The following is a 27,911-nucleotide window of genomic DNA, read 5'->3' as shown; positions in this document are numbered from 1 at the left end:
CTCATGATCTTGCTATATCCTTGCACAACGATCTGATCTCCCCTTCAGCCACAGCTTGCAACCTTGGGGTAACCATGGACAATCAACTGTCCTTTTCCTCTCATGTTGCTAATGTGATTCACTCATGTCAGTTTCTTCTCTATAACATTAGAAGGATTTGTCCATTTTTGTCCACACAGGCTGCTCAGGTACTTGTTCAGTCTCTTGTCATTTCTAGACTGGATTACTTCAATGCACTACTGGCAGGTCTACCTATGAACGCAATCCGTCCTCTGCAAATGATACAAAATGCAGCTGCCCCTACTTATTCAGGGAACACTTCAACTAGCACTTCTTTCCTTATCTTTTGCATTTAAAAAAGAAAAAATACAACCTTTGACACTTTTTCATTGTAACTTTGAACAAATGTTTTAAACTCATGGTATCTTAAGTATGTAACCTAGTGAACCAGCATTAATGTATTCAATGTTAGAGATTTAAGCATTTATGTACGTCGCTCTGGATAAGGGCGTCTGCCAAATGCTGCAAATGTAAATGTAATACTGTATTAGTAAGAATGTGTGGTAATTGCTGCAGTTGAACAGTAGAGGGCAATGTGGTATTTTGTCTGTCCATTTTTCCTTCAGCAAGTGATGAACACTGCAGCTTTTCATGTTGAAGTGTGCTAGATAGAAGTAGATAGATAGATAGATAGATAGATAGATAGATAGATAGATAGATAGATAGATAGATAGATAGATAGATAGATAGATAGATAGATAGATAGATAGATAGATAGATATGACAAACAGGGAAGGTAGTGCTAGTTGAAGTGTATCATGAATAAGTAAGTCTTCAACCATCATTTGAAAAAGCCAGTGACTGTCCTTTTTCCTTCAACAAGTGATAAACGCTGCAGGATTTCTGCAGATTCCCATGTTAAAGTATGCACCAAGCATGGAGAGTTTTACTGCTGAGAGTCTTTGATGCTCAGACTGGAGGTGTCTGTGTCCTGCAGCTAACCTCCTTTAGGATTTAATAAGCTCCCCTGTAGATGAGCAGACAACACAATAAACTCTATTAGAGATCAGTACACCTGTAAAGGTCATCTTGCTGTCACTTCTTAGTGGCGACTCGCTTTCTGCTCACCAGCATCCCGTAGAACGGGTCCTTGCTGATGCTGGCCCTGTAAGTCATAAGAGGTACCAATGAATATAGAAAATCCTGGTTATATGGTTTAGGAAATACAGTGCCGGACTTTAGGACTATGTAATGTTTCATTTACTGCCAACATGAGATAAATACACTTTGTCTTTATTAGAAGTGAAGGTTTAAAGAGGAAAAATGGCTCACATTTCCCAGCATTGCCACAGGAAACTGCCATCACTGTAAACTGAGGCATGGGACCTTAAAAACTCACAGGCAGGTACAGATGTGCTGTGTCGTTACAACTATAAGCTATTCTTTAAAGCTCTTGCCAGAAACACTCAATGTGGAAAAGAGTGACAGAACTGGAAGAACCTATGTAGCTTAGTTTAGTTTAACTCTGTAACAATCGGTGCTGTTTTATCCAGCAGAAGATCCACCAGCACAGAGCTGTGGTCTGTCATGCGCCTTACTCTTATCAGTTCCACAGTGTGGGCTAGTGTGTGAGATAGTCTGTGTAACATACATAAGTGGTTTGGATTTTGAGACTCAATTAAACACTTTTACAATTATGTAAAGAGTCCATTCCACAATCAGAAAAGAACCCAGAAAAGCAAGCATTCCTATTACAGGAGCATATGCAAAAATACAGACTTACAATAAAAAAAACAGTCACTGAGCCAAAAGGACATAAATCAAGCAGAAATTCAGCTTCTTCGACATGGTCAAGAGCAGTAATTCCAGGAAGAGATTGAGATTCTGAAAATGTTACTGTTAAGAGAAAGAGTCAGTTGTTCAAGCTTGATCCTTTATTTTCAGGCTGGGATACTTAGAGTGGGTGGTAGGCTTAACAAAGCAGCCATGCCAGAGGAATCTCGTTATCCTCTCAAAACACTCCAGGATTTCTACTCTCATTTTAAGTGATATTCATGAAACGTGTGGATACTTTGTTTCACTTTTCCGAAACTACATGCTGTCTATCCTCAGACAAATATTCTGGATCCTTTAAGCCAATTTTACAATTTGAAAGCTTATTCACAAGTGCTCAGTTTGTCACAAACTCAAAGGAAGAGTTGGTGAGCAAAAAATGACACATTTGCCAGAAGACTGCCTGCTACCCAACAAACCCCCATTCACGAATGTGGGTGTTGATTTCTTTGGTCAGTTCGATGTAAAACGGGGACGGAGAACAGTAAAAAAGTAAAGTAGTCGTCACCAAGATCAAAACTCAATGCTACAGAAGGAAATTGGATGAATCTTTAACAGTCCAGCTGCTTCCCATCAAGGTGGAGTTTGGGAGAGTCAAATTCATACAGTAAGGAGGATACTCAGCTCTCTCTTAATTAAAGGAACAGTGCATCGTGATGACAGTCTTTACACCATCATGTGCGAATTGGAAAGCATTGTCAACAACAGGCCAATAACTAGCACCTCAGAAGACCCAGATGACCTTGAGCCTTTGACGCCCAAACATATACTGTTGTTGAATACTCAACCCAGCCTACCACAAGGTCCAATATCTTGCTGAATTGTTCTGGGGAAGATGGACACGGGGAATACCTTTCCATTTTTCAGGAACGCAGTAAATGGTCTAGACTTTATTAGTTGAGGACAGTTCCTCCCCTCATAATTCATGGATAATGGGAAGAGTAATTCAAACCTTGCAAATCTACAGCAGAACTGTATGCCATGTAAAGCTAAAGACCAAAACTAATATAATGGAGAGACCTGTGAATAAACAAATTTGGAGGGATTTCTTGGATTCTGTGCAACAAATCTCTGAAGTCCTCTTGTCATCAAAATGACTTTGGAGGCAGTTCACATACCTATGAAAATGAACAATTGTTTGCATACAATTAATTATAACAAAGTCATAAATGAATATTACACATGCTTCTTTATTAAACATAAGACTATAAGAAAACTCAAATCAATAGGAGACATATATTAAAATGTGATCAGATAAATTTTAACAACAAAGACATGGTATGTGTGCCTGCAAGGGCTTCTTCATTATGATATAATGAATATGCATGTGATGTAATAAAATTCAATCTGACATGGTTTATGATGTTTTGCTTCACTGAAAACAAACTGCCACAATGAAGGTCAAGGTAACAGTCAAATATGAGGATTCTTTTAGTAGCTGCATTCTGAATGGTTAGAGAAAATAAGACTTTATTGATCCCAGATGGGAAATTTAAATGTATGAACAAAAAGAGGCTGTAAGAGTATATTCTTGCCTACAGTTTGCGTCATGATTGACTAGCTTGTCTTTAATTAATACGATAGCTTATCTTAATTTATGGATTTTTGTTTATTTCTTAAGCCATTAATATCCTAATATCATTCCTAATCTACTATTTCTCTGTCTAGCATATGAATTTTAAAAGAGTATTCTCATTTCACTAACATTGTTTTATAACTGGAAGTAAGCCAGATGGCAAATGATGTAAAATGCATGTAAAATCTTCAGCTAGTTTGACTAAACTTTTTACCTGCAGTAAATAAATACATTTTTAAGTATTAGATATCGCGAGATTTCAGACCCGTTGTACGAGAATTATGCAGAGTTCCATCCATTTCTGCGTGTTTTGTGCGCATCGTTCAAATTTTTAAAACATGCATCTTTTGTTGTTACCATGGCGATCAGTTATCAACATTTTTAAAACGCACCGAGCAACGGAAAGGTAAGTCACGTCGAGAAAGTTAGGAAGTAAATCATTTTAATTTAGCATAATGTTTCCGCTTACCAAACCTTTTAATCTGACTTACTAAGATAACGAGTCTGTCGAGAAACTAGGAAAAGGTTTGATACTTTCGAAAACGAGATGTATAGTTAATAAAAGCTTTAGCTAGCGTCTATCGGTTTCCGTGGTTTCATGTGGTTTCATATTTCCAGATGTTTCCACACCGTAGCTCTTAAAAGCTTAGTATTTTCTGTTAAAAACAGAACATTGGGAAATGTATGTGGGAAATGTATTTAAGTATTTTAGGTCTCCTTCCGGTTATAATTTCGTTACGTACTGCATGTCTGCTTACTGTAGATCGGCCATTTTGCACGCGCACCCCTACATATCATGCATCATACACCAGATATAATCCTAGATACATTTGTGTCTCCAATTTCTTTATTGTTGTCTCCATATCCAGGTGATCCAGAGTTTCTATCTGATTCCGAAACAAACAAAAAAATAGCTAAAATGTAGATATAATTGATGACTCAGTGCCATAAAATATCATATGCAGATTTCTATGACAAGTGTTTCTGTATATTTTCTAATGAGTATGTATAGTTTTATTTTGACATGTTAATGTATCCTATAGAATTTATATTTATTTATAGCTTTAGCTGTACTTTTGTCAGCTGCTTCTTGTGCAAATGCTTGTGTGTGTGTGTGTGTGTGTGTTTGTGTGTGTGTGTGTGTGTGTGTGTCTTGTTAAACAAAAAAAAATCACAATAAAATAAAAAATTAAAACACTCACTAATGTTATTTGAACTGAATGTACTTTGTCTCCATGCCTTCACATTGTAATTTAAATCATTTAAATGTGTGAATTTAATTATTTATTATTAAACTGCTCAAATCTGTTATTCATTTCAAGTCAAGTTACGAAGCTTTTGCTGTCATTTCAACCATATATGGCTGATGCAGTACATAGTGAGATAAGACAACGTTTCTCCAGGACCATGAAGATAGATAAAACAAAGAAAAACAAAGAGCTAAGGACTTTAGTAAGTCAGTCCTAGACACATAAAATGCATCTGTGCAGACAGTGCAGGACAAAAGACAGTGCAAACAAAAAAAAATACAAGACATTTCACAAAAGACAATAGACAAACTCAGTGCTGACCAGTGTAAATACTGTATTTCCAATCAATATTGCGTGTGCCGAAATATTGGAATGGACCCTGGTATTATAACAGCAGTTACATCAGGTATTGTAATTTATTGTAATGTATTGTGCAAAACAGCAATCAACTGAAGTTGTAGTTACAGAGCATTTATGTCATTTAGTTTGTGATATCACTACATCAGTTCAAGTCATTGATTCTTTTATGGTCTTATGTGTTAATTAATAGACGATGAACCAGAACATAACCAGAAACATTCTGCTACAGACATCGTGTGCTATACAAGCTGTCTTAGATTTTTTTTTTTACAGTGAAGATGTGTCTTCTTTAGTCTCGGTGTCAGCAGGTACAAACATAGTTATAATTTACTCATTTTGGCTACAAGCCAATTTATGGTGGTCCGCCTTGGCATTAGTGATTAGTATAGTGTCAAAATATTATTAAACTTTTCTTTATTAAAAAAGTGTATGTAATAGAATTCTTAAATCTAAGTTTAATTGTTAAACTTAGGCATCTGTCAGCATCCTGTTTAAATGAGAGCAGTGCATTTCAGTTGTCCCAGGATATCCTGATGTCCACTAGCGTCCCCGCGGAAACACTTTCTGAACACCTCAGTAATGTAACCTGAGCTTTTTAAATTGTGCATTTGTATGTACGGGCTGCTCGGTTTTATGCAGTGTGGCGCAGGGTAGTTGTTTCGCTCATTCCTACTATTCCACACGTCCAAAGCAACGTAATACAGTACTGACTGTGTCAAAAATAATAGGCCACCAGATGGCGTACTGATTTTGACCTACTGTTAAGTACAGCAGTACCGAGATTAAGCTGTGTACTATGATAGTACTGTAATATGCATTTGGGTTTGTATAACAGTTACACTTTTGTGTTCCGCCTTACCATGGTGTTGGCCGCACAAAGAAAAAACGTGAGGACAGAGACAACGTATAATTCATTTTTCTTTCTTTTTTTTTCTGCGTTTCGTCGAAAAAACAAAATGTTAGTACTTATAAGCACGAGGCCTGTGCCGTCCCCAGGAAGCCGGAATTAGCTTAGCTGCATTAACAGGCTAGTTGTAATTGGAGGAGGGCAGCGGTGCAGCTCCAGGGTTTCACTTCTCCCACAACACTACCCTGCATAGGCACACATCAAGTCTTCATGTGAAAATGGACTTAACAAGTGAACCTGTACATAGACATATACTATGCTGTGCCCTCGTTATATGATGAGCCCATGACAGAACTAGCGCCAGTTCATATGTTGATAATGTAAGGCTCCCTGTTGTCTGTGATAAAGCTAAAGCCTCACAGTTCCTGGGTCACAAATTATCCATACATTAAGCAGTAGATTCAAGAACATCTCCCAGTGTTGGTAGGAATTTTTTGTTTGTAAACTACAACATCGGTTTGGTGGTTTGAAGTTCAAGGTTTTGGAAATGTCCACATTCCTTCTGCGTTTCCTGCAAGTCACGTGGTGCCCCGGTAGTGTAGCAGGGTACATGCTGTGTCTGCAACAGGACTCTCTGAAAGCATGTGCACATATCCTCGTTTTCAGGAAACATTCTGTTAATTTGTTAAATGTTGGCCTCATGATTTACAACATCCAAAACTGTATTGCATAAGCCCAAGAAATAAAATCATCATATTTCATTTAGTGTAAATCATATTCTATGAAAAGTGAATGTATGCCATGCATTTCAAATTTTGTTGATCACATGGACAATCATGCACAGTATGACATGCAGTGAAATGCTTTTTATGACTGTCGGTGTAAATAAAGAGGAATCAAATAGAAAGGGGAAAAGGTCAAATAAAATGCAATAAAATGAGATACAATAAAACAAAATCGAAATAGCTGTGCAAGGTAGAGAAGCAAAAGAAATGCGTGGTACTGTATTAGCTGTACAATGACCAGTGAAAAAATCAATAAACAAAATATTAAAAAGTACAGTTACTTATGAAATACATATGAATGGTATGAATATTGTATGGCTGTTTTGAATAACTTCTGAATAAAGTGCATATGTGACTTTATGTGCAGAAAGAACGATGGCTATTGTGGTGAAATCATCAAAGAAATCTGACTTTGAGTCAGCGCTGTGTAAGCACTCCAGCTCCCTGAATCCTGTCTCCTCTGGAGACCTGGACAACGGCAGCTCCAGCTGGAGTGTCGACTCTTCTACAGCTGAGATTTCAAGGAGCATTGCTACCTGTTTGGCTCTCATCGTTAAAGATTATTATGATGGCAACACAACACTTCCTGCTGAGAGGCCAAATGAGCAAGGCAAGTACTTCAGGTTTTACTTCATCTACCAAGGGTTATCTACTTATCTGTCTTTTATTTAGGGTAAGCATATAACTCATCTTATGTCTGCTTTGTCATGCAGTGGCCATCAGCTGTGGCGATGGCATCAGTCTGCCGCAAAAGATCCTGTTTCCACCAGAGCGCCTCAGCTTGAAATGGACTCAGGTCCATCGTATTGGAGCAGGTCTCCAGAACCTGGGCAACACATGTTTTCTGAATTCAGTTCTTCAGTGTCTTTCATACACTGCACCACTTGCTAACTACATGCTGTCCAGAGAACATTCCAAAACATGTGGGTCATCACACATTTTGCTGCATCAATTTCTGCTGTATTTGGCATACTGGGTTTCTGATCACTGCTGTATTTGCCCTTAAAGGTCATGAGCCCGAATTTTGCATGCTGTGTACCATGCAGAATCACACCATTCAGGTGTTTGCTAATTCGGGGAATGCCATCAAGCCCCTTGGTGTGTTGCATGAACTAAAACGTGAGTATACACCTCCTGATAAATGAAAATAATACACTATTTCTGTTTGGATTTGAGCATTTTTTAATGTATTTGCTTTTACATGGTGTAGGGATTGCACAGCATTTCCAGTGTGGGGATCAAGAAGATGCCCATGAGTTCCTGCGGTACACAGTGGATGCTATGCAAAAGTCCTGCCTGCCTAACACTGAGTGAGTCTGCTTAAAAATAATTAAATCAGTGTGGTGCAAGACTTATTATTAGTGACTGTTCAGTCGTATTTCGTTTTATGTGATATGTAGACCAGTTGGATACCTAGTATTTTAATGATTCCTCGTCTGCCCCAGCACCTGACAAGATTAGAGGGCTGGCATAAAGTAAATACGACATATCTATTAAAACAGACTAAAATTGTAGATCCACTTAAACCTGTTTAGCCTTTAACCTGTTCATCTCTGTTAGTAGCCACACAGTAATCAATCACTAAGACACCAAACTGAATTAAAAACTCTCATACAATCTGTCACTTGATGTTTACAAAATTTCCATTATATCTGATTGCGTTTTACGAACTTTTTCAGATTGGACAGGCAAACGCAGGCTACTACTCTGATCCATCAGATATTTGGCGGATATTTCAGGTCCAGAGGTGAGTTGACAATTATGTACTAATATATTTTTCTTCTACTTTTAATATGATGGAGACAACCGCTAGATTTGAAAAATTATATCATATGCATATACTTTTTATTAGTATCACTGTTTGTAAATGTGGTAAAGCTGAGAACTTTAGTGACTGAGTGACTAATTGAATTATGTTTCCACAGTGACGTGTATGAACTGCAAAGCAGTATCAGACACATTTGATCCTTTTTTGGATATTGCACTGGACATCAAGGTATGGGAAATAAAATCGGTACCCTTATCGAATGTTTACTGCACTACTGCTGTAACTATAGTGAACTGTAGACCATCTATTTCAGAAAAGATGTTTGTCCTTACATGATCAATACAGGCCTCGTATAGCATCTATAGGACTGTGTTTAACATAATGTTAAATTAAAGTTATGTTTCCTTGTGCTGTTTTACAGAATGCCCCGACTATTCTCAAGGCTTTTGAGCAGTTTGTTAAGGCTGAACAGCTCGATTGGGAGAATGCCTACAAGTGCAGCACGTAAGTGTCACATGGCATCTCTAAGCCCATACTTACTGTATAGGATAATAATGAGAACTTTTACTGTAATATGGACATGAACTTTATATTAAAAAATAACAGGTAATGCTGACTATCAATGTAAAGTCTAGAATATAAGTCTTATTCATTCTGTTCTTCTTGTAGTTGTAAGGAAACGGTTCAGGCCTCAAAAAGATTAAGCATTCACCGCAACTCCAATGTGCTCACTGTCTCTCTGAAGCGCTTTGATGACTTCAATGGAGGCAAAATCTCCAAGGTCGGTATTTCTTTTAAATGTTTTAATACGCTTTTAAAATTGTTTAACATGACAGATCATTGTACAATGAACACTAAAAAAATCTGTTGCTGTATTGCACTGTACAGTAAATCGTTCTCCACACAGGATGTGAGATACACTGAGTACTTTGACTTGCGGCCATACATGTCCCAGTCTCACGGAGAGCCGCAGATTTACAGGCTGTATGCTGTGCTGGTGCACTCAGGCTTCAGCTGCTATGCCGGACACTACTACTGCTACGTAAAAGTGAGACCTACTGCACATGTTTAGCTGTCAACCTTTGATCAAGCTTAAAGAAGAGCTTTGTAATGGTGCTGATGGATGGACTAATGTGAAAATGTGTGGTGCTTTGTTTCAGGCAAGTAATGGCCAGTGGTATCAGATGAATGATTCATCAGTGACACCCACTGATATACAATCTGTGCTGAACCAGCAAGCATACCTGCTGTTCTACATCAAGCAAAGGTATTTTAGAGTTATTAATGTTTGAATAGAATTATAAATATACTGCTTTACTGAGATGTCCCTGTTTTTGTTAAAATGTTCTACTCTTATTTACTTTTTAGGTCTACAGATCTGGAAAATGGAGATTTTAACCAGAAGGGTTTTACTCAAGGTCATTCATCTCCCCGACCAGTAACACCTAAGCAAAACGGGCATTCTTATACCTCCTCGACCATTATCGGTCCACAGCTCCCTCCTACTATGGTAAAGGTAGAGTCACAGCATGCACTTAGAGCTTTTCATTGACAAGAAATTCCCAAATTTCAGATCCACCTTAGGTAACTTTTTTATTTATTTTACAGAATAACTCGTATGTCTATGGCAACGGCTCCTCCAAGAAGTACCACAGCTCAAAGCCCAGCAGCAGTGACATCAGCAGTGTGAGCAAAGCCACCTCCAATGTGTCTTACTCTTCCACCCCATCCTCCACTTCTCATCAACCCGTCCTCCCCACGGGCATGAAGAGTATCAAGATGAGATTTACTCTCAGCAATGGAAAGGTGATGCATTGCAGAATCGTGGAAAACGACACTCCTAAGCCTTCTGGTGTTGCCAAGGCATCCAATGGGAACGATGGCATGCACAGTCCTCACTTTAATAGTTCAAGCTCGCATTCGCCTAAGTCAAACAGATCTAACAGCTTCTCCGAATCTCACATGGGTACAAATGAGTCAGGAATTGGTCAAGTCAATGGCTTCAAACATTCTGACAAGGTATGAAACATCTCTTTGGGTGCTTCAGATATCATTTACAATTTTAATGAAATCAAGCTTTTTAGTGGTTGTAATTCCTAACACTACATTGCACTACATCTGTTAAATGCTGTAAATACAATACTCTGAAATGACTGTGTGGCTGTTAACATCCTTTGACAGTACAATGGAGAGCAGAGCAGCAATAGAGCAAAGCTCTCATCTCCATGTACCACTAGCCCTTTGCCCTGGCATGGGACCAGAAAACGCAGCTTGTCTGGTGAAGACAGCATGTCTGAGGAGCACAGGATCAAGAAATTTAAAAAATCAATGAAGAAAAATATAGACAAGCACAGGTAAGTAAACATGTTCCTTGTTTCTGTTGTCTATGATCTGCAACACAGAGAACCGTCCCTAATGTAAATACTTTTCCAAGCAGAAAAGTAGTTTTATACCTGAACTAATACCTCTTACATTCTGCAGTAGTTCAGAATGGGACGTGTCTGTCAAGAACCAGGACAGCAGCTCCAGCCAACAGAATAAAATGAAGAAGAGGAGGCATGAGTCAGAGGACAGACTTCACAGAGAGGGACAGTCCTCAGACAAGCATGATTGGAAAGGCAGGAATAGTGAGGAGAGAAAGAGACATAAGCACCAGCGCAGCTCTGACAGAGATAGTTCTCCTCACCGTTCCAATCTGCCATCTATCAAGGATCTTCGTCAGTGGTTTCTCAGGTATGCAACATGACATTATGATTTAAAGAGAATATTTGTTAAGATGAAAAATTCTGCTCCAAACTGAACTTCCCTTGCTGCAGGTAATGTTGTTAAGCATTATAATGGATATGTCCAAGGATTCTGTCATAAAGAAATAGTTGCAGAGATCAAATATGGAGACATGAACCATATTTCCTCTAACAATAGTAGGAAGATTTCCTCACGTGAAGGAGACATGGGAGAGACAGGCCCTGTGCCGTGCAGATGTAAGTCTATTTTGTATGTTTCTTTGGGAATTAACAAACTGTTCTTGAGCTACTTACTCTCATTTCAAGGCAACCAAATAAATGCAGTGCTCTCTGTTTTTCACAGGAAACAGTGAATTCTGGAGATCTGCCTCTGACCTATGGTGAGATATTGATTATAATAAAAAAACTTTTGGATGTTGAATCGGGCAAAATAAAACAAAATGTACTTAGTTTTTATATTTTGTTTTTTTCCCCACCTAGGTCTCAGAGGACAAAGGAAAACTTCACTTTACAAAATACTGTAATATTGTAAATATTGTACACTTTACTAAATATTTTAATATTGAAAGCATTTTACACTTTATTAAATATTTTAAATATTGTACATTATTAAATAAATGCTTTACACTTTTTTTTAGGGTTAAGGATTATTTTTACCATGCTGTACACCTGAATGTTGAATAAAAACTCAATGAAAAATGTTTAAAAAAAATAAATGAATATATACACTTAAACCAGAAGAAGAAGCCTGGAGCTTTATCATCAAAATTTCTGCTCAGACATAGACTCAGGACTTTCTCACTTGTGAAGATGACACACATTCTCCCTTTAAGGACAAATATCTGGGAATGATGGAGAAAAGTGAACAAAAATGCTGCATAAAAGTAGAAAGACTATCTCGGCTGCAAGCGATAATGTCACCGTTTTCACCTTTCTGTCCTCAACAGAACAGGTTTTTTTTAGTTCTTTGTGTGCACTTGCACTACGGTAAACCTGGACACATTTGATATTTTCTGCCTACTTTCCCCATTTGTGTTATTACTTTAAAACACCAGACTCCAGGATCCACCTAATGTCATTATACTGAATCTTCCACATTTCTTCACATAGAAAAAAATGTACATTGCATTACATCATGTATGGATGTGGATGATTTTAAATGCAAGTTTTAATACTTTCATGTTAAAAATACTGTGAATTTAAGTTAAACTGTACTATCAGTTATTTATTTGCTATTCTGTATCAAGAGACCAGTATAAACACTTCTTTTAGAGATGTTCCAAAATATTTCCCACCTTTTTTGACAAAAATAAGTGAAAACGGTTATAATCAAATCCTACATTTTATTGTAGCATGTTGAAAAATTCTATGTTGTACATTTTGTATTAATTAAGGTGGAATAGGCCTTAATGTCTACAATTGTAATGTTTTCTCATTATGTTTACAGATTTTTGTTGGGATGAATGTATAGGTGTGTGATGATGGGTTGAGTGTTTGGATTTGTACAGGGTGATGTCTTTTCTCACCTTTTGAATAAAAACACACAAACAAAAAAAAACACATTTCGGTCTTTGCTGTGTTAATACAATGACACTTTTGTAAACCTTTTTCAAAATTTCTATTTTATTTATTACTCATTGAATTAGAGTTTTCACAGTAGACGTATTCACATTTTGGGGGTTTTTGTTGCCAGTTTCCAGTGCCCACCCATGCCTACCCCGACTGATCTTTAGCCTCATTTAACTTATAAGAGCTCTTTCATGGACCATAAACAATTACCACTTATGGATTTAAAAGACTAGTTTATGTTTATGAAAATATTCATAATTCAAATGGCAAATAGCTTTAAAATCCATTTTCAGTTGGACCTTTACTGTAGCTCCATGGCTTCAGAGAAAGACCGAGACAATTGAACATCGTCTCAACATTGTCGTAGATTATTAGAATAAAATCCTGTAACCAAAGACTGAGTTTCACTAAAACTTTAAAGACATCACAGACACAAAAGAAACATCCCTCATTTGCTTATATGACAATTTTATCAAAGTATAGTTGTGTGAAAAACCTCACATGATCAGTCCTGCTGATTTTGATTGCATGATACATAATTAAAAAAAAATACTGAAAGGCCTTTTGTTTAATGGACATTGAGGCACTAAATGTTTTTTTGATTATTCTCAGGTAAATAGGCGTCAATAAGATACAATAACAAATATAATAATAATAATAATAATAATAATAATAATAATAAACAAACAAACAAATAAATATAGCTGCAAGCAGCGATGGCGGGCCCTCGATTGGTTTTTTATCGCTATACGGTGCCTCCCAGAAAACAATGCACAGTGGGCAAGTGCATCAAGTGGGTAGATATCAGTGGACTATTTTATGTTGTTACTGAACCATTTGGGGACTGTGGGTAAATGAAACCGCACATTTTAGACAAACGGGGGCGCTAGTGAGCCACTTAAGAGACACACCTTTGTCTGACCTTTTTGTCCACACTTAACAGCCGACAAATGTGATGTATGTGTAAAATTTCAAGTTAATCTAAACACGCCAAAAGCCTTAAATATGCTTGAAATAAAAGTAAATATTGACACGATGCCATGGCAACAGTGTTTGAGATATCAAAAATCCGTTCACAATTTCGCATCTCTAATATCTCTGCGTCATGGTGGCCAAGTCTGGTCCCAATTGCATGAACCCCCTAGTGCGGGCATCACAAATGGCGGACCGCGGTCCGGATCTGGACCGAGTGACGGGTCTGCCCGGACCTATTAAAATTCTAATATTATCATATTAAGCATCTCCTTATTATAATCTAATATTATAAGAAGCCAAAGCCAAAAACAGATTGTTTCTGTTCCATACTCCAGAGCAGAAGGTGACAGTAATGTACATAATTACGCTGGCAGGACAATTAAGATTCAAACTGCTGACAGGACAGTTACATGCCCATTTCTCTTACTAGGAACGGAAGATTTAAAGGGAGTAAGGAGAGGTGGAAAGGAGAGAGGAAAAAGGGAGCTACTCAAAGCTCTGCACTTTTCTTTTATTCAGTAAATTCTGCCCTGTTCTATTTTACTTGAAATGTTCTTTTGCCTAAGGTTCCTGTGTTATTAATGTAGTTAATGTTTAAAAAAAGGGAAAGCTCAAAAGTCTTTTGTTTAATTTTTTTTCTTAAAGATTAAAAGCACTTTTATTTTATTCAAAAGATTCTGAATGTTTTACATTACTTGAAATATAGGCCCTAAGTTCAGGCTGCACAAAGCTGTGTTTGCACTTTTTATTTATTTTATTCAGAAGAAATTCAGGTTCTGTTGTCTGTTACTTGACATGTAGTAAAGACAACTACAGTATTGTTTTCCATTCAAGTGCCATACAAGTTCAGACTTTGAAAACACTTGAAATTTAACAATAAATTATGTAGAAATGTGTGTGTTACTGATTTTATTAACATGAGGGTACACTATTTTAAGTGACAATATAAGATTCGGACCTTTGCTGGGAGGAAATTTTAGTAACTGGACCTCTTTGAATTTTAAGGCAAGGCAAGTTTATTTGTATAGCACATTTCATACACAGAGGTCATTCAAAGTGCTTTACATAGAAATTAGAAAACAGTTTATAAAAGAAAAAAAAAATATGAAAAATACGAAACACACGATAAAATCATACCAAAAACAAAAAAATTAAAGAAAATAAATGTGATTTTAATAAAAACAGTTTAAAATATGTTAAAAAGAATAAAACAGGAGTAAAAGTGATTTGGATAAAAAGTGCAGTCAGTGTGAAGCAGCACAGTGCTCATTCAGTAAATGCAGAGTTAAACAGACGTGTTTTTAATCTTGATTTAAAAGTGTCTACTGTTGAAGCACATCTGACCTCTTCTGGAAGCTGATTCCAGCTATAGGTGGCATAATAACTAAATGCTGATGCACCTTGTTTTGAGTGAACCCTTGGTATCTCTAACTGACCTGATCCTAATGATCTGAGTAGTCTGCTTGGTTTATATTCAATTAGCTTATCTGTAATGTATTTCTCTCCTAAGCCATGAAGTGATTTATAAACCAGTAACAATACTTTAAAATCTATTCTAAATGTAACTGGAAGCCAGTGTAAGGACCTGAGGACTGGAGTGATGTGAGATTTTTTGGTTCTGGTCAGAATTCTGGCAGCAGCATTCTGTATGAGCTGCAGCTGTCTAATGGTCTTTTGGGGGATCCCAGTAAGGAGTCCATTGCAATAATCCACCCTGCTGCTGATGAAAGCATGAACAAGTTTTTCTAAGTCCTGTCTTGAGTCAAAACATCTAATTCTGGCTATATTTCTGAGATGGTAATAAGCTGATTTGATTTGTCAATGGGGCTGTAGTCATTAGGGGGACAGGGCTAAGTATATCTGGGTGTCATCTGCATAATTTAATTGAATACCCCTGCCCTAGGAGGAGCATTTAAAAGTTTGCCACATGCAGCTGTCAAAAAATCCACCTTTGTGACTGACAGACATCCTGGGGCTGGTTGGTGGCACTATACCCGGGACTCACAATAAGCACATCGATAGGATCGGAATCCTTGGCCGAACATACACACCGCGTGTCATCACTGTAGTATTATGTTACTTACGGTAATGTTATGAGGCATGCAGTATGCTTGGGAACCTATATTGGGGGTGTTACGGGACTGGGAGAGGGGAAATCAAAGGTCGTTTTAGAAGTTATGGTCGGCTGTCGCGTGGTTCATTTATGAAAGGTTTATGTTGTACCTATTAAACGACAGAACATGGTGTCAGAAGTATAGCGGGTGTGCGTTATGCACGGGTTTGTTAGCAAACTTGAATTCTGTATAGCTTGTAGTTTCGTTTGTGCTGTCAGTGTGAAGGATTGGCGAGACGAGTTAGCACGGCGCTAACATGGCTCAATTTCAAGTCTCTCCGCCGGAGAAATTCACTTTCAAAGCGGATGACTGGCCGAAATGGATAAAACATTTTGAGAGCTTTCGTGTTGCATCTGGCTTGGAGACACAAGCGGATGAAAATCAGGTGAATGCCTTGATCTATACGATGGGGGAGGAAGCCGAGGGTATACTCACCTCCCTGCATTTAAGTCCTCAAGCGGCGAGTGACTATGAAGTAGTAAAGAACAGATTGAATGATCACTTCGTAGCTCGAAGGAACGTGATTTTTGAGAGGGCGAAGTTTAATCAGCGGCAGCAAGAAGTGGGCGAGTCCGTGGATTACTTCATAACGGTGCTGCACTGTTTAGCCGAGCACTGTGGATACGGCAATCTGCACGATGAGATGGTAAGAGATAGACTCGTCGTGGGTCTGACAGATAAAAGGCTGTCAGAACAGCTACAGCTGGACCCTGAATTGACATTTGAGAAGGCTGTCATTCGAGTTCGACAGAGTGAACTAGTAAAAAAACAACACGAACAGCTCAAATCAAACTTCAAGTGGGACATGGCAAACGAACAGCTGGATAGTGTACAAACTAAACAGTACAGTAATGTGAAAACAAAACCAGTAAAGCCACTTTTTGGACAGCTGGCAGGGAAAACACAAATAAAGCCTAAAAAGCAGATGCTATGTATGAGATGCGGTGACAATAAGGGGCATAATTTGCAGCGATGCCCTGCAAGAGAGGCAATATGTCACCTCTGTCATAAGAAGGGACATTATGCTAGAGCATGTAAGTCAAAGACGGTACATGAGGTGAATATAGCAACTTCAGATACAATGGAGGACATTGCATTTCTTGGTTCACTGACATCTGATGTAACAGGAAGCCCCTGGATGACTGAGATACAAATTGACATTCTCAAGACAATGTTCAAAATTGACTGATGGGGGCTGATGTAACAGCAGTCCCAGTTACACTGTACAACCGGGGCCAGTTCCAAAAACTGAAACCTCCCAGGAGAGTCCTGCAGGGACCAGGTGGAACATCACTGAAGGTAAAAGGGAAATTCTCAGCAACCCTTGGCAAGCATAAACATATGACTCAGGAAATCTATGTGGTGGATGGGTTGTATATGCCTTTGTTAGGTAGACCAGCAGTAACTGCACTTCAACTAGTAGCTAGGCTTGATGTTGTTAGCTTAACTTCTAAAGAAAGGGTAGAAAAGGAGTTTCCACAACTCTTCACTGGCTTAGGCAAAATGGACGGTGAGTACAGCATTGTGCTGAAACCAGGTGCAATACCCTTCTCCATATCGACTCCAAGACGCATTTCCCTCCCTCTCTTACCAAAGGTGAAGGAAGAATTGAGGCGTATGGAACAGCAGGGTGTAATTTCAAAGGTGAAGGAGCCAACTGAATGGTGTGCTCCCATGGTTGTGGTGCCGAAGAGTACAGGTAAAGTGAGAATTTGCACAGATCTCACGAAATTGAACAAATCGGTTATGAGAGAAAAACACCCTCTCCCTTCAGTAGAAAGCACATTAGGACAACTTGCAGGAGCCAAAGTGTTTTCCAAACTTGACGCCAATGCAGGGTTTTGGCAGATTCCACTTTCGAAGGAATCCTCTTTGCTCACCACATTTATAACTCCATTTGGCCGGTACTGCTATAACCGTCTATGCTTTGGAATCTCTTCTGCACCTGAGCATTTCCAAAAGTGCATGTCCAGGATTCTTGAGGGACTGAAAGGTGTTGTTTGTCAAATGGATGATGTGCTCGTATGGGGATCATCACAGAGTGAACATGATGAAAGGCTGAGAAGGGTGCTCTCAAAGCTTCAGGAATCTGGAGTCACACTCAATGAGAAATGTGAGTTTTCAAAGACAAAAATCAAGTTCCTTGGACAGATCGTTGAGGCATCCGGGGTAAGCGCAGATCCGGATAAGCTTGAAACAGTAAAAGCAATGAGACAGCCATGTAATGTCAGTGAAGTAAGGTGGTTCTTGGGAATGGTAAACCACCTCGGTAAATTCTTACCACATTTGGCAGCGAAAACGCAGCCACTCAGAGACTTACTGAAAAAGTCCAATATGTGGGTTTGGGTGTCGAATCAGCAAGAAGCCTTTGAGAAAATCAAAGAGGAACTGACAACACCTCCAGGTTTGGCGCTGTATGATCCGAATACGGATACAGTTGTTTCTGCAGATGCCTCGTCATATGGACTAGGTGCTGTTCTCCTGCAGAAGCAAGCAGACAATGTATGTAAACCTGTGGCATATGCTTCCAAGGCTCTCAGTAACACAGAGCAACGTTATGCACAAATAGAGAAGGAGGCATTGGCCTCCACATGGGCGTGTGAGCGGTTTGCAGAGTTTCTCATTGGGAAGCGTTTCCACATTGAAACCGATCATAAACCTCTTGTTCCTCTGCTTGGCTTCAAGACATTGGACGAACTCCCTCCACGCATTCAGCACCTTCGCATGCGTCTTCTGAGGTTCTCATACACCATATCATATGTGGCTGGCAAAAACATTGCGACAGCAGATGTGTTGTCTAGAGATCCCGTGAATAGTACAGCGGAAGGGCTTTCTGAAAAGGATATTGACCTGTATGCTGACTCTGTAATGGCGAGCCTTCCAGCTACTGTAATGAGGCTCAAAGAGATCCGGGAGCACCAAGACAAAGATTTTATACTCCAGCAGCTAAAGAAGTACTGTGAGGAAGGTTGGCCAAGTAAGTTCTCGGTTGACCAAACTATCCAGCCTTACATGGCTTTCTCAGGGTCCCTTTGTATGCATGATGGGCTCTTATTGAATGGACTCAGGATTGTCATTCCGAAATCGCTCCGAGCAGATATTCTGGGAAAGGGGGGGGGCATCTGGGCATATCTAAGTGCAGAGAAAGAGCTAAGCAGTCAGTTTGGTGGCCAGGTCTCAGCAAAGACCTTACACAAATGATTGAGAACTGTGACACCTGTGCTCGGGAAAAAATTAACTTTAAAGGGACATTGATGCCTACTGAATTCCCAACGAGGCCTTGGTCTATGGTGGGAGCAGATTTGTTCCAGAAAGACAACACACACTACTTGGTCATTGTGGACTACTTTTCTAGGTTTTTTGAAGTTTCCAAACTGTCCTCGACATCAGCGGAAGCTGTAATTGAGCACTTCAAATCCATCTTCGCACGTCATGGAATTCCTGAGGTTGTGCGCTCGGACAACGGGCCACAGTTTGCTTCTGAGGGTTTCCAAGCCCTCGCTTTCCACAGAGTAATGGGGAGGCAGAGCGTGCTGTAAGGAAAATCAAAAATCTCCTCAAGAAGTGTGCGGACCCCTACCTCGCACTTATGGCTTACCGAGCGGCCCCTCTCGCCAACGGTTACAGTCCTGCCGAGCTCCTAATGGGAAGAAAGCTCCGAACGCGAGTTCCGGTGATTCCGTCTCAGCTCATTCCAGAGACTGCAGATTTGGAAAAGCTAACACAGAAAGAACTGACATATAGACTGAAACAGGAACAATGTTTTAACCAAAGACACAAAGCACGTGACATGACGTTTTTGCGTCCAGGTGAAAATGTGTGGGTCAAAGACACTTCTGTTGTGTCTAACTGTTGTGTCTAACGCTGGCTCTCCCCTGTCTTACCTTATAGAGACACCCAGAGGTACTTTAAGGAGAAACAGGTTTCATCTCTTACCATCTCCAATAGCTCCTGTGACTTCTGACCTTCCTGACTCGGTGGAGATGCAGGCATCTCCGCTCATTGAAGATTCATCCAGCACGGCAGAAGTTCAGTTGGGTTCCCAACCGAACTCTCCATGTACCAGTCGGTACCCTTCCAGGATTAGAACCCCCCGGGTATCTAAAGGACTTTGTTTGTACTTAGAGAGAAGCACCGTATGGTCAATGGGGCAGAATAATCCCCACACTCGGTTGAAGGTTTTGGGTAGTCCACACCATCCTTCTAGGTAGAGAAACTCCTCTCTTGCGAAAGTGTAAAAAAAAAAAAGGAAGATTGTTGAAAATTGTTGCCTTTATATTTACATGTTCAGTGTCTAATAAGAAGGTCAAGTATAGTCATTGTTGGTTTATTTGCTTCCCCATGTGGTAAATAAAGAAAAGAAAAGTAAGAATCTTATTTGTGAAAGGGGGATGTAGTATTATGTTACTTACGGTAATGTTATGAGGCATGCAGTATGCTTGGGAACCTATATTGGGGGTGTTACGGGACTGGGAGAGGGGAAATAAAAGGTCGTTTAAGAAGTTATGGTAGGCTGTCGCGTGGTTCATTTATGAAAGGTTTATGTTGTACCTATTAAACGACAGAACAATCACAATAAGACATTTTTTGCCTTAGATAGAAGACACTTCCTGTTTCTCTGAATTCGCCATAAATTAGTCACCTCGCCATGGCAGCAACGTTCAAGTTATCAAAAATCCCTTCGCAATTTAGCAAGTGCAATGTCTCGGCATCATGTTCACCACGTTTGATGTCAATCGCATGAATTCCCTAGGAGGACTATTTAAAAGTTCACCGCATGCAGGCACTTATAAAACAATCCAAAACGGCTGACTTCCTGTTGGTCGGAGCTCATAGTTTAGAGCGCGAAAGTTGTTCGGGTTGATGAGATCTATATGCGTACCAACTCTCGTACATGTACGTACATAATCGCCTGATCTGTGCACAAATGTTTTTGATTTTGCATTACAGGGGGCGCTACAGAGCCCCCTGCCACGCCCGTATACCAGCCTTTGCCCGAGCCTAGCGTCGCCCGACTCTGACGTGTGTGCCAAATTTCAAGAGTTTTCTCGCATGTTAAGGGACCCCAATTGGCCAATGTGTGCGAATAAATAAATAAAAATAAAATAATAATAATAATAATAATAATAATAATAATAATAATAAACCCGAGCAAAAACAATAGGGCTTCGCACCATTCGGTGCTCGGGCCCTAATAATAATGTGAGAATGAGAGGCCAATTTTAGAATATACTATAATACAGTATTAGTAAGAAGGTGTGGTAATTGCTGCAGTTGAACAGTAGAGGGCAATGTGGTACTGTGTCTGTCCTTTATTCCTTCAACAAGTGATGAACACTGCAGCTTTTCTGCACATGATTCCCACGTTAAAGTATGCACCAAGCATGGAGAGTTTCACTGCTGAGAGTCTTTGATGCTCAGACTGGAGGTCTCTGTGTCCTGCAGCTAACCTCCTTTAGGATTTAATAAGCTCCCCTGTAGATGAGCAGACAACACAATAGACTCTATTAGAGATCAGTACACCTGTAAAGGTCATCTTGCTGTCACTTCTTAGTGGCGACTTGCCACTTTCTGCTCGCCAGCATCTCGTAAAACGGGTCCTTGCTGATGCTGGCCCTGTAAATCATAAGAGGTACCAATGAATATAGAAAATCCTGGTTATATGGATTAGGGAATACAGTGCCGGACTTTAGGACTATGTAATGTTTCATTTACTGCCAACATGAGATAAATACACTTTCTCTTTATTAGTAGTGAAGGGTTAAAGTGGAAAAATGGCTCAGGGTTCCCAGCATTGCCACAGGACCTGCTGATACAGCGTTAACTGCACAAACCATCTGTGTGCACACTGGACCAGTCACACATCACTGTAAACTGAGGCATGGGACCTTAAAAACTCTTTACAACAAGAGTACCAGAACTGGAAGAACCTGTGTAGCTTAGTTTAGTTTAACTCTCTGCAACAAACAGTGCTGTTTTATCCAGCAGAAGGTCCACTATCACAGAGCTCATGACATTGCAGTTGTCACTGCTGAATCCTATGCAATTAGTCCATTCATCTCCTTTTCCATGCATGGATGATGTAATGCAGTTGAATATATTTGGCAGCTTTGATGCACACTGACATGTCTACAAATCCAACTGTCATGTTATCCTGTGCTTCACTCTAGCACCTGACTAAAATAACACAATCTTTCTCACACATGAAGTCAATGCTTTCATCAACCATAATACTGTATGGCCCTTTTTCTGTCTGGATTAACTTGTACAAATCCTCTTAACATTCAGGTTCCAGTGCCAGTTTCATCATAGCTTCCGTTTTAGTGGAAGAACAGGCATAATTTTTGCAATCTCAGAGTATGGAAACATTTTCCTAAATAACTTGCCTGTGTGCCCTCACACATGGAATGACAGGTTATGTTCCACAATGAAAGACGTGAAATACACCTCAGCTGTAATCAACTTCTCAGTGAGACTTTGCCTAACTGAATGGAAGAACTGAGAAATATTGGAGCAGTCTTCCCTGCGCTTAGCCTCCCTAACATGTTGTGGTCCTTAAAAGATATAAAAGCATAATATATCATTTCTATAGACCTATGCAATTATTGGTAACACTTTACAATAAGGTTTCATTTGTTTACATTAGTTAATGTATTAACTAACAAGAACTAACCGTGAGCAGTACATTTGTTACTGTATTTGTTAATCTTTGTTAAGGTTAGAACTAATAAAAATACAGCTGTTTATGGTTTGTTCATGTTAGTTCACAGTGCATTAACTAATGTTAACAAGATTTGAATAATGTAGTAGTAAATGTTCAAATTAACATTAACAAAGACAAATAAATGCCTTATAAGTGCAGTTCATTATTAGTTCATGTTAACTAATGTAGTAAACTAATGTTAACTAATGAACCTTATTGTAAAGTGTTACCCAATTATTTGTTAATTATATCAAAATATGTAGATCACTTTTACTATTTATATAAGCTGCTTATACGATTTATTTAAACTGCTTTTATTTATATTCCATTGCAAATTTAAACAGGTCTAAGGAGTTTGATGTTTTCATGTAGCCTTGGCAACTAGCCGGCCTGAAAAATATGCAAATGAGCATAAACTTGTTGAAGTCACGTCAACATGTCTTTTACAATCATTTACCCCACCATGGGCAATGCTGTTCAATCACTGTTACAAACTGTACTGTGTGCAACATTGTCATTATGTTTAATGCTTGTAAGACAGGGGTACACTTTCGTGTAGTCTGGTGTAACATGTGTCTTATACTGTGGTTTTTTGGGGCTCTCTCCCTCTGCCATGGGAAATGATGGCGTTCGTTTCTATATATACTGATTAATTCGGTTCGGGAGAAGAGATAAAAGCCCGCGCACACTGACAATTGATTGGTTGACTTACCTTAACAGGCCAATCAGGGTGCTCTCTGCACACTAGCACACACACGTCTCTTGGTTAAGACCGTAACCCTAGTTCCTTGAGGAACGAGACGCTGCGTCGAAACGCTATGGGAACGCCCCCTGTGTGACCGCGCTCTGAACCATGTATGTAATCTGACCAATAGGCGTTGGGACTTGACGTCATCGACGGGTGACGTCGCGTAAACAGGAGGCTACAATTGGCTGCGAGATGGACAAGATGGTAGCTTCTGCCAGAGAAGGTAAGCGCCGCAGGGATGCAGGGAGTGTGGCACGGAGACGCAGCATCGGCAAAAAGGCATGGGAATGAGAGTCCAATCATGCCACACTGACCAGACCCTGCTTAGAGAGTGAGGGCCTTGGCATCTACAAGTAGGACAGAGAAGCCCGGGGTGGCTCTGAGGTCAAGGTCATAGAACCTGACAAAGGTCAGCGGGGTGGACCAACCCGCAGCGTCACAGATGTCTTGGAGTGCCACTCCAGCAGACCAGGCCGTAGAGGCCGCCACACCCCGGGAGGAGTGAGCTCAGACCCCGAGCGGTGCGGGGAGGCCAGAGGACTCGTGAGCCGACACAATCGCATCCACTACCCATCTGCTCAATGTCTGCTTAGCGGCTGGGAAACCCTTCCTGTTAGGGCCGTAGCAGACGAGCAACTGCTCCAACTTTCTCCACAGGACTCGTCCTGCGGAGGTAAGTGACCAGTGCTCGCACTGGACACAGTCAGTTCTGTCGCTCCTGTTCGGGGGCTGTAAATGGAGGAGGGCAGAATGCCTGCAACACAACAGGTCATGAGGGGGCTGAAGGCCCCTTAGGAACGTACCCAGGTTTCGGACAGAGAAACACTCTGGCCATGCCAGGGGCAAACTCTAGGCGAGACGGGGCCACGGACAGGGCCTGCAGATCCCCTATCCTCTTCAGGGAGGAAATTGCCAAGAGGATGGTGGTCTTAATAGACAAAACCCACTTTGGTCAATGGCTCGAAGGGGGGCTCCGATAGAGCCACCAGCACAACTGCCAGATCCAGACAGGCACTCTGGGTCGCGTCCCGGGCATCAGCCTACGGGCGCCACGGAGTAAACGTGTAACCAATGGGTGCCTACCCAGCGACTGCCCCGCCCTCAGGGGCCACAGCCACAGCCTCCACAGCTCTGGGCAGGGGTAAACCAGGGTTCCGCCCGCCTGTGAGAGGAGATCCCTCCTGGACTGTACTAAGGCATCCAGACCTAACGGGGTTGGGTGAGAGAGAACCAGAGGGGACAGTGCGAGGTCTCCCGGGTCACAAACAGATCCACCTGGGCTCTGTAGAACCTCCGCCATATGAACTCCACCATCTCGGGGTGGAGACGCCATTCCCCAGGCCTCGGCCCCTGCCTTGACAGGGCATCTGCTCAGACATTCAACCGTCCCGGAATATAAATGGCCCTCAAATAGAGGAGTCTGTCCCGAGACCACTATGGGACCGCTCATGCTAGCTTGTACAAAGGGTGAGATCGTAGACCCCCTGGTGGTTGATGTAGGAGACCACCGCAGCATTGTCCATGCGGACCGATACACGGTGATCTTGCAGGTCCGGGAGGAAGTGTTTTAACCCCAAAAACACCGCCATCATCTCCAGGCAATTTATGTGCCACGAGAGACGTGGGCCGCTCCACAGACCCGCTTGGGACAGAAACGTTCAGTCTTTCCAAACATCCAAGGCTCGGAAGGCACACTGCGAGACCTTGATGGAATGATATGGGTTTCCCCTGAGAGAAAACCCTCTGCCCCGGAGCCACCACTGGAGGGGCCTCATGTGCAGGAGGCCAAGCGGGGTTATGCTGGATGCCGATGCCATGAGACCCAGCAGCCTCTGGAACTGCTTCACAGTGAGTGGCCGGCCTTCCCGCACTCTCCTTTTTTTAATTTTTTTTTTATTTCAATCTTTTTATTGAAGAAGTAACACAAACAGTCATGTACAAACAATTTACAGGTATTCCCCTTAAATTTTTGTTATTTTAAAACACAATAAAACAGTAAGTAAATAAGGAAAAAACAAACAAACAACAAAAAAGGCATATACAGGAGACAGAAAACACACGCAATAAAAAATGAATAAATAAAAAAAAATAAAATAAAATAAACAAAAATTAATAAAAAATAAAAGTTGGGGGGGGGGGACAGAATCAATCACATGGTAGCATCTGTTGCGATTTAAAATAGTCTATGAAAGAGCCCCATTTGGTAAAATTTTTCAGAGTTACCCCTGGATGAAAACTTTATCTTTTTCAGTTTAAGCAATGACATCACATTCTGGAGCCACACAGAAACTGAAGGTGCTTTAGAGGCTTTCCAGAGAATCAACTGTCTGTCTATCTTTCACAGAACAACATCCAAGATCCCAAACAGTCTGGCTTTAAAGCAGCTCACTCTACAGAGACAGCCCTTTTGGAACCTCTGAGAAGCTACATACTGCTAGATCAGCCAAACTATCATCCGTCCTTATCCTCCTTGACCTTTCAGCAGCGTTTGATACGGTCAACTACAAGACTCTCTTATCCACCCTCAAGAGTCTTGGGATTTGCAGATCACCTTGGGAATGGTTTGCCTCCTACCTGGAAGGACGCTCTCATATCAGGTAACATGGAGGGGAGTGACATCTGCTCCATGCAGACTCTCCACTGGCGTCCCACAGGGCTCAGTACTTGGTCCTCTTCTTTTCTCCCTGTATACTCACTCTCTTGGTGAAGTTATTTCATCACATGGGTTCTCCTACCACTGTGATGATACACAACTTATCTTCTCTTTCCCACCCTCAGATGCCACAGCTTCTGACCGGATCTCAGCATGTCTGGCAGAAATTTCATCATGGATGACTGCTCATCAGTTAAAGCTCAATCCTAGCAAAACTGAACTGCTGTTCATCCCAGGTGATTCATCCCCAGCTCATGATCTTGCTATATCCTTGCACAACGATCTGATCTTCCCTTCAGCCACAGCTCGCAACCTTGGGGTAACCATGGACAATCAACTGTCCTTTTCCTCTCATGTTGCTAATGTGACTCGCTCATGTCGGTTTCTTCTCTACAACATTAGAAGGATTCGGCCATTTTTGTCCACACAGACTGCCCAGGTACTTGTTCAGTCTCTTGTCATTTCTAGACTGGATTACTGCAATGCACTGCTGGCAGGTCTACCTATGAACGCAATCCGTCCTCTGCAAATGATCCAAAATGCAGCTGCCCGGCTTGTTTTCAACCTGCCAAAGTTCTCGCATACCACCCCGCTGCTGCGATCCCTCCACTGCCTTTTGGTAGCTGCACGCATCCGATTCAAAACACTGATGCTGGCCTACAAAGCCAAAAATGGACCAGCTCCCTCTTACCTCAAAGCCCTCATCATTCCTCGCACTGCACCCCGCACCATCCGATCTACCAGCACTGCTCGACTGGTTCCACCATCTCTCAGGGTAAGAGGCAAGTATACTACAAGACTCTTCTCTGTTCTGGCACCAAGGTGGTGGAATGAACTTCCCCTAGAGGTCCGGACAGCTGAGTCACTGGCTATTTTCAAGCGGAGGTTGAAGACCTACTTATTCAGGAAACACTTCAACTAGCACTTCTTTCCTTATCTTTAAAAAAAACAAAAAAAAACTGAGACTTTTTCATTGTAACTTTGAACAAATGTTTTAAACTCATGGTATCTTAAGTATGTAACCTAGTGAACCAGCATTAATGTATTCAGTGTTAGAGATTTAAGCACTTATGTATGTCGCTCTGGATAAGGGCGTCTGCCAAATGCTGTAAATGTAAATGTAAGTAAAATGCACCGCCTAGCCACAAGTGACGTAAATGTCAATATATCAGCCTGATCAGGGTCAGTTAACACAGAGTTAACCGGGAGTCCAAATACAGCTAAAAATGGATCTATATGAACCTGAATTCTAAGAGAGAATCATGGAATACTGGCTCCAGAAGTTGTGAAGTCTAGCGCAAGAGAAAAACATGTGAGCAAGGTTACATGGGGTACCGTGACATCGCTCACATTGGTGGGTTATCTGTGGATAAATTTGAGATAAACGAGACTTTGAATAATGAACCCTGTATAATACCTTAAACTGAATTAGTTGCAACCTTGCACAGGATGTGCTGGAGCGAATACATGCTAATGCCTTTTCCCATCGCTGATCTGAAAAGTTAATCCTAGCTCCCGTTCCCAAGACCTCTGAATTTTAGCTGTTAAACAGGTGTCTAAATCCATTAACTGTTTATATATTATTGATATAATAGATTTCTTGTTGGGCTTAAGAGACAGCAGCTCTTCCCAAAGTTGAGTATTAGGAAGTGAAGGATGGGAAGGGAAGAGAGACGAAGCACAGTGCCTAACCTGAAAGTAGCGAAACAAATGCCGGGAGATTCATTTCAGAGGATAGAGTGGAAAAACTTGAGAAAAGGTGATCTTTATACAGGTCCCTAAAACTTTTAATGCCACTGTTTTCCCACTGTTTTCCCACTGTAGACAGCATCAGTCAGGCCAGGGTTCCCACACTCTCCTGACAGAGGTAAGGATGACTTCAACCCGAGCAGGTGACAACCGTGCCTGCATCCTGACCGAGTCCCATACCACGCCCAAAAAGGTGGTTCTCTGTGCTGGAGAAAGCATGCTTTTTCTGCCGTTTAG

General features: G+C 40.7%; 1 protein-coding gene across 4 annotated transcripts; it reads left to right on the top strand.

Annotated features, from left to right (window-relative positions):
- The first annotated feature begins 3,676 nt into the window (after nucleotides 1-3,676).
- LOC113637100 (ubiquitin carboxyl-terminal hydrolase 42-like) lies at nucleotides 3,677-12,695 on the top strand. Of its 4 annotated transcripts, none has more exons than XR_007138750.1 (18): nucleotides 3,677-3,815; nucleotides 7,019-7,261; nucleotides 7,365-7,574; nucleotides 7,660-7,770; nucleotides 7,862-7,961; nucleotides 8,331-8,398; nucleotides 8,577-8,647; nucleotides 8,841-8,923; nucleotides 9,089-9,200; nucleotides 9,327-9,467; nucleotides 9,580-9,686; nucleotides 9,788-9,935; nucleotides 10,028-10,438; nucleotides 10,601-10,773; nucleotides 10,901-11,152; nucleotides 11,236-11,400; nucleotides 11,507-11,543; nucleotides 11,644-12,695. XR_007138750.1 is itself a non-coding variant. In XM_027137549.2 (18 exons), coding segments are annotated over exons 2-17 (2,277 nt in total). In that variant the 5' UTR covers nucleotides 3,677-3,815; nucleotides 7,019-7,026; the 3' UTR covers nucleotides 11,509-11,543; nucleotides 11,644-12,693. The 4 variants fall into 4 exon arrangements, 3 of the variants coding, with proteins under 3 accessions (XP_026993350.2, XP_047660442.1, XP_026993342.2); XM_027137549.2 differs by having other exon boundaries at nucleotides 9,788-9,929; nucleotides 11,342-11,400; nucleotides 11,644-12,693; XM_047804486.1 differs by having other exon boundaries at nucleotides 10,904-11,152; nucleotides 11,342-11,400; nucleotides 11,644-12,693.
- Nucleotides 12,696-27,911: the final 15,216 nt, after the last annotated feature.

This window comes from Tachysurus fulvidraco, chromosome 20, assembly GCF_022655615.1.
Source record: "Tachysurus fulvidraco isolate hzauxx_2018 chromosome 20, HZAU_PFXX_2.0, whole genome shotgun sequence".
Lineage (NCBI taxonomy): Eukaryota > Metazoa > Chordata > Actinopteri > Siluriformes > Bagridae > Tachysurus > Tachysurus fulvidraco.
The sequence above is the reverse complement of the archived record's forward strand: the minus strand, read 5'-3'. Positions and strand labels throughout refer to the sequence as shown.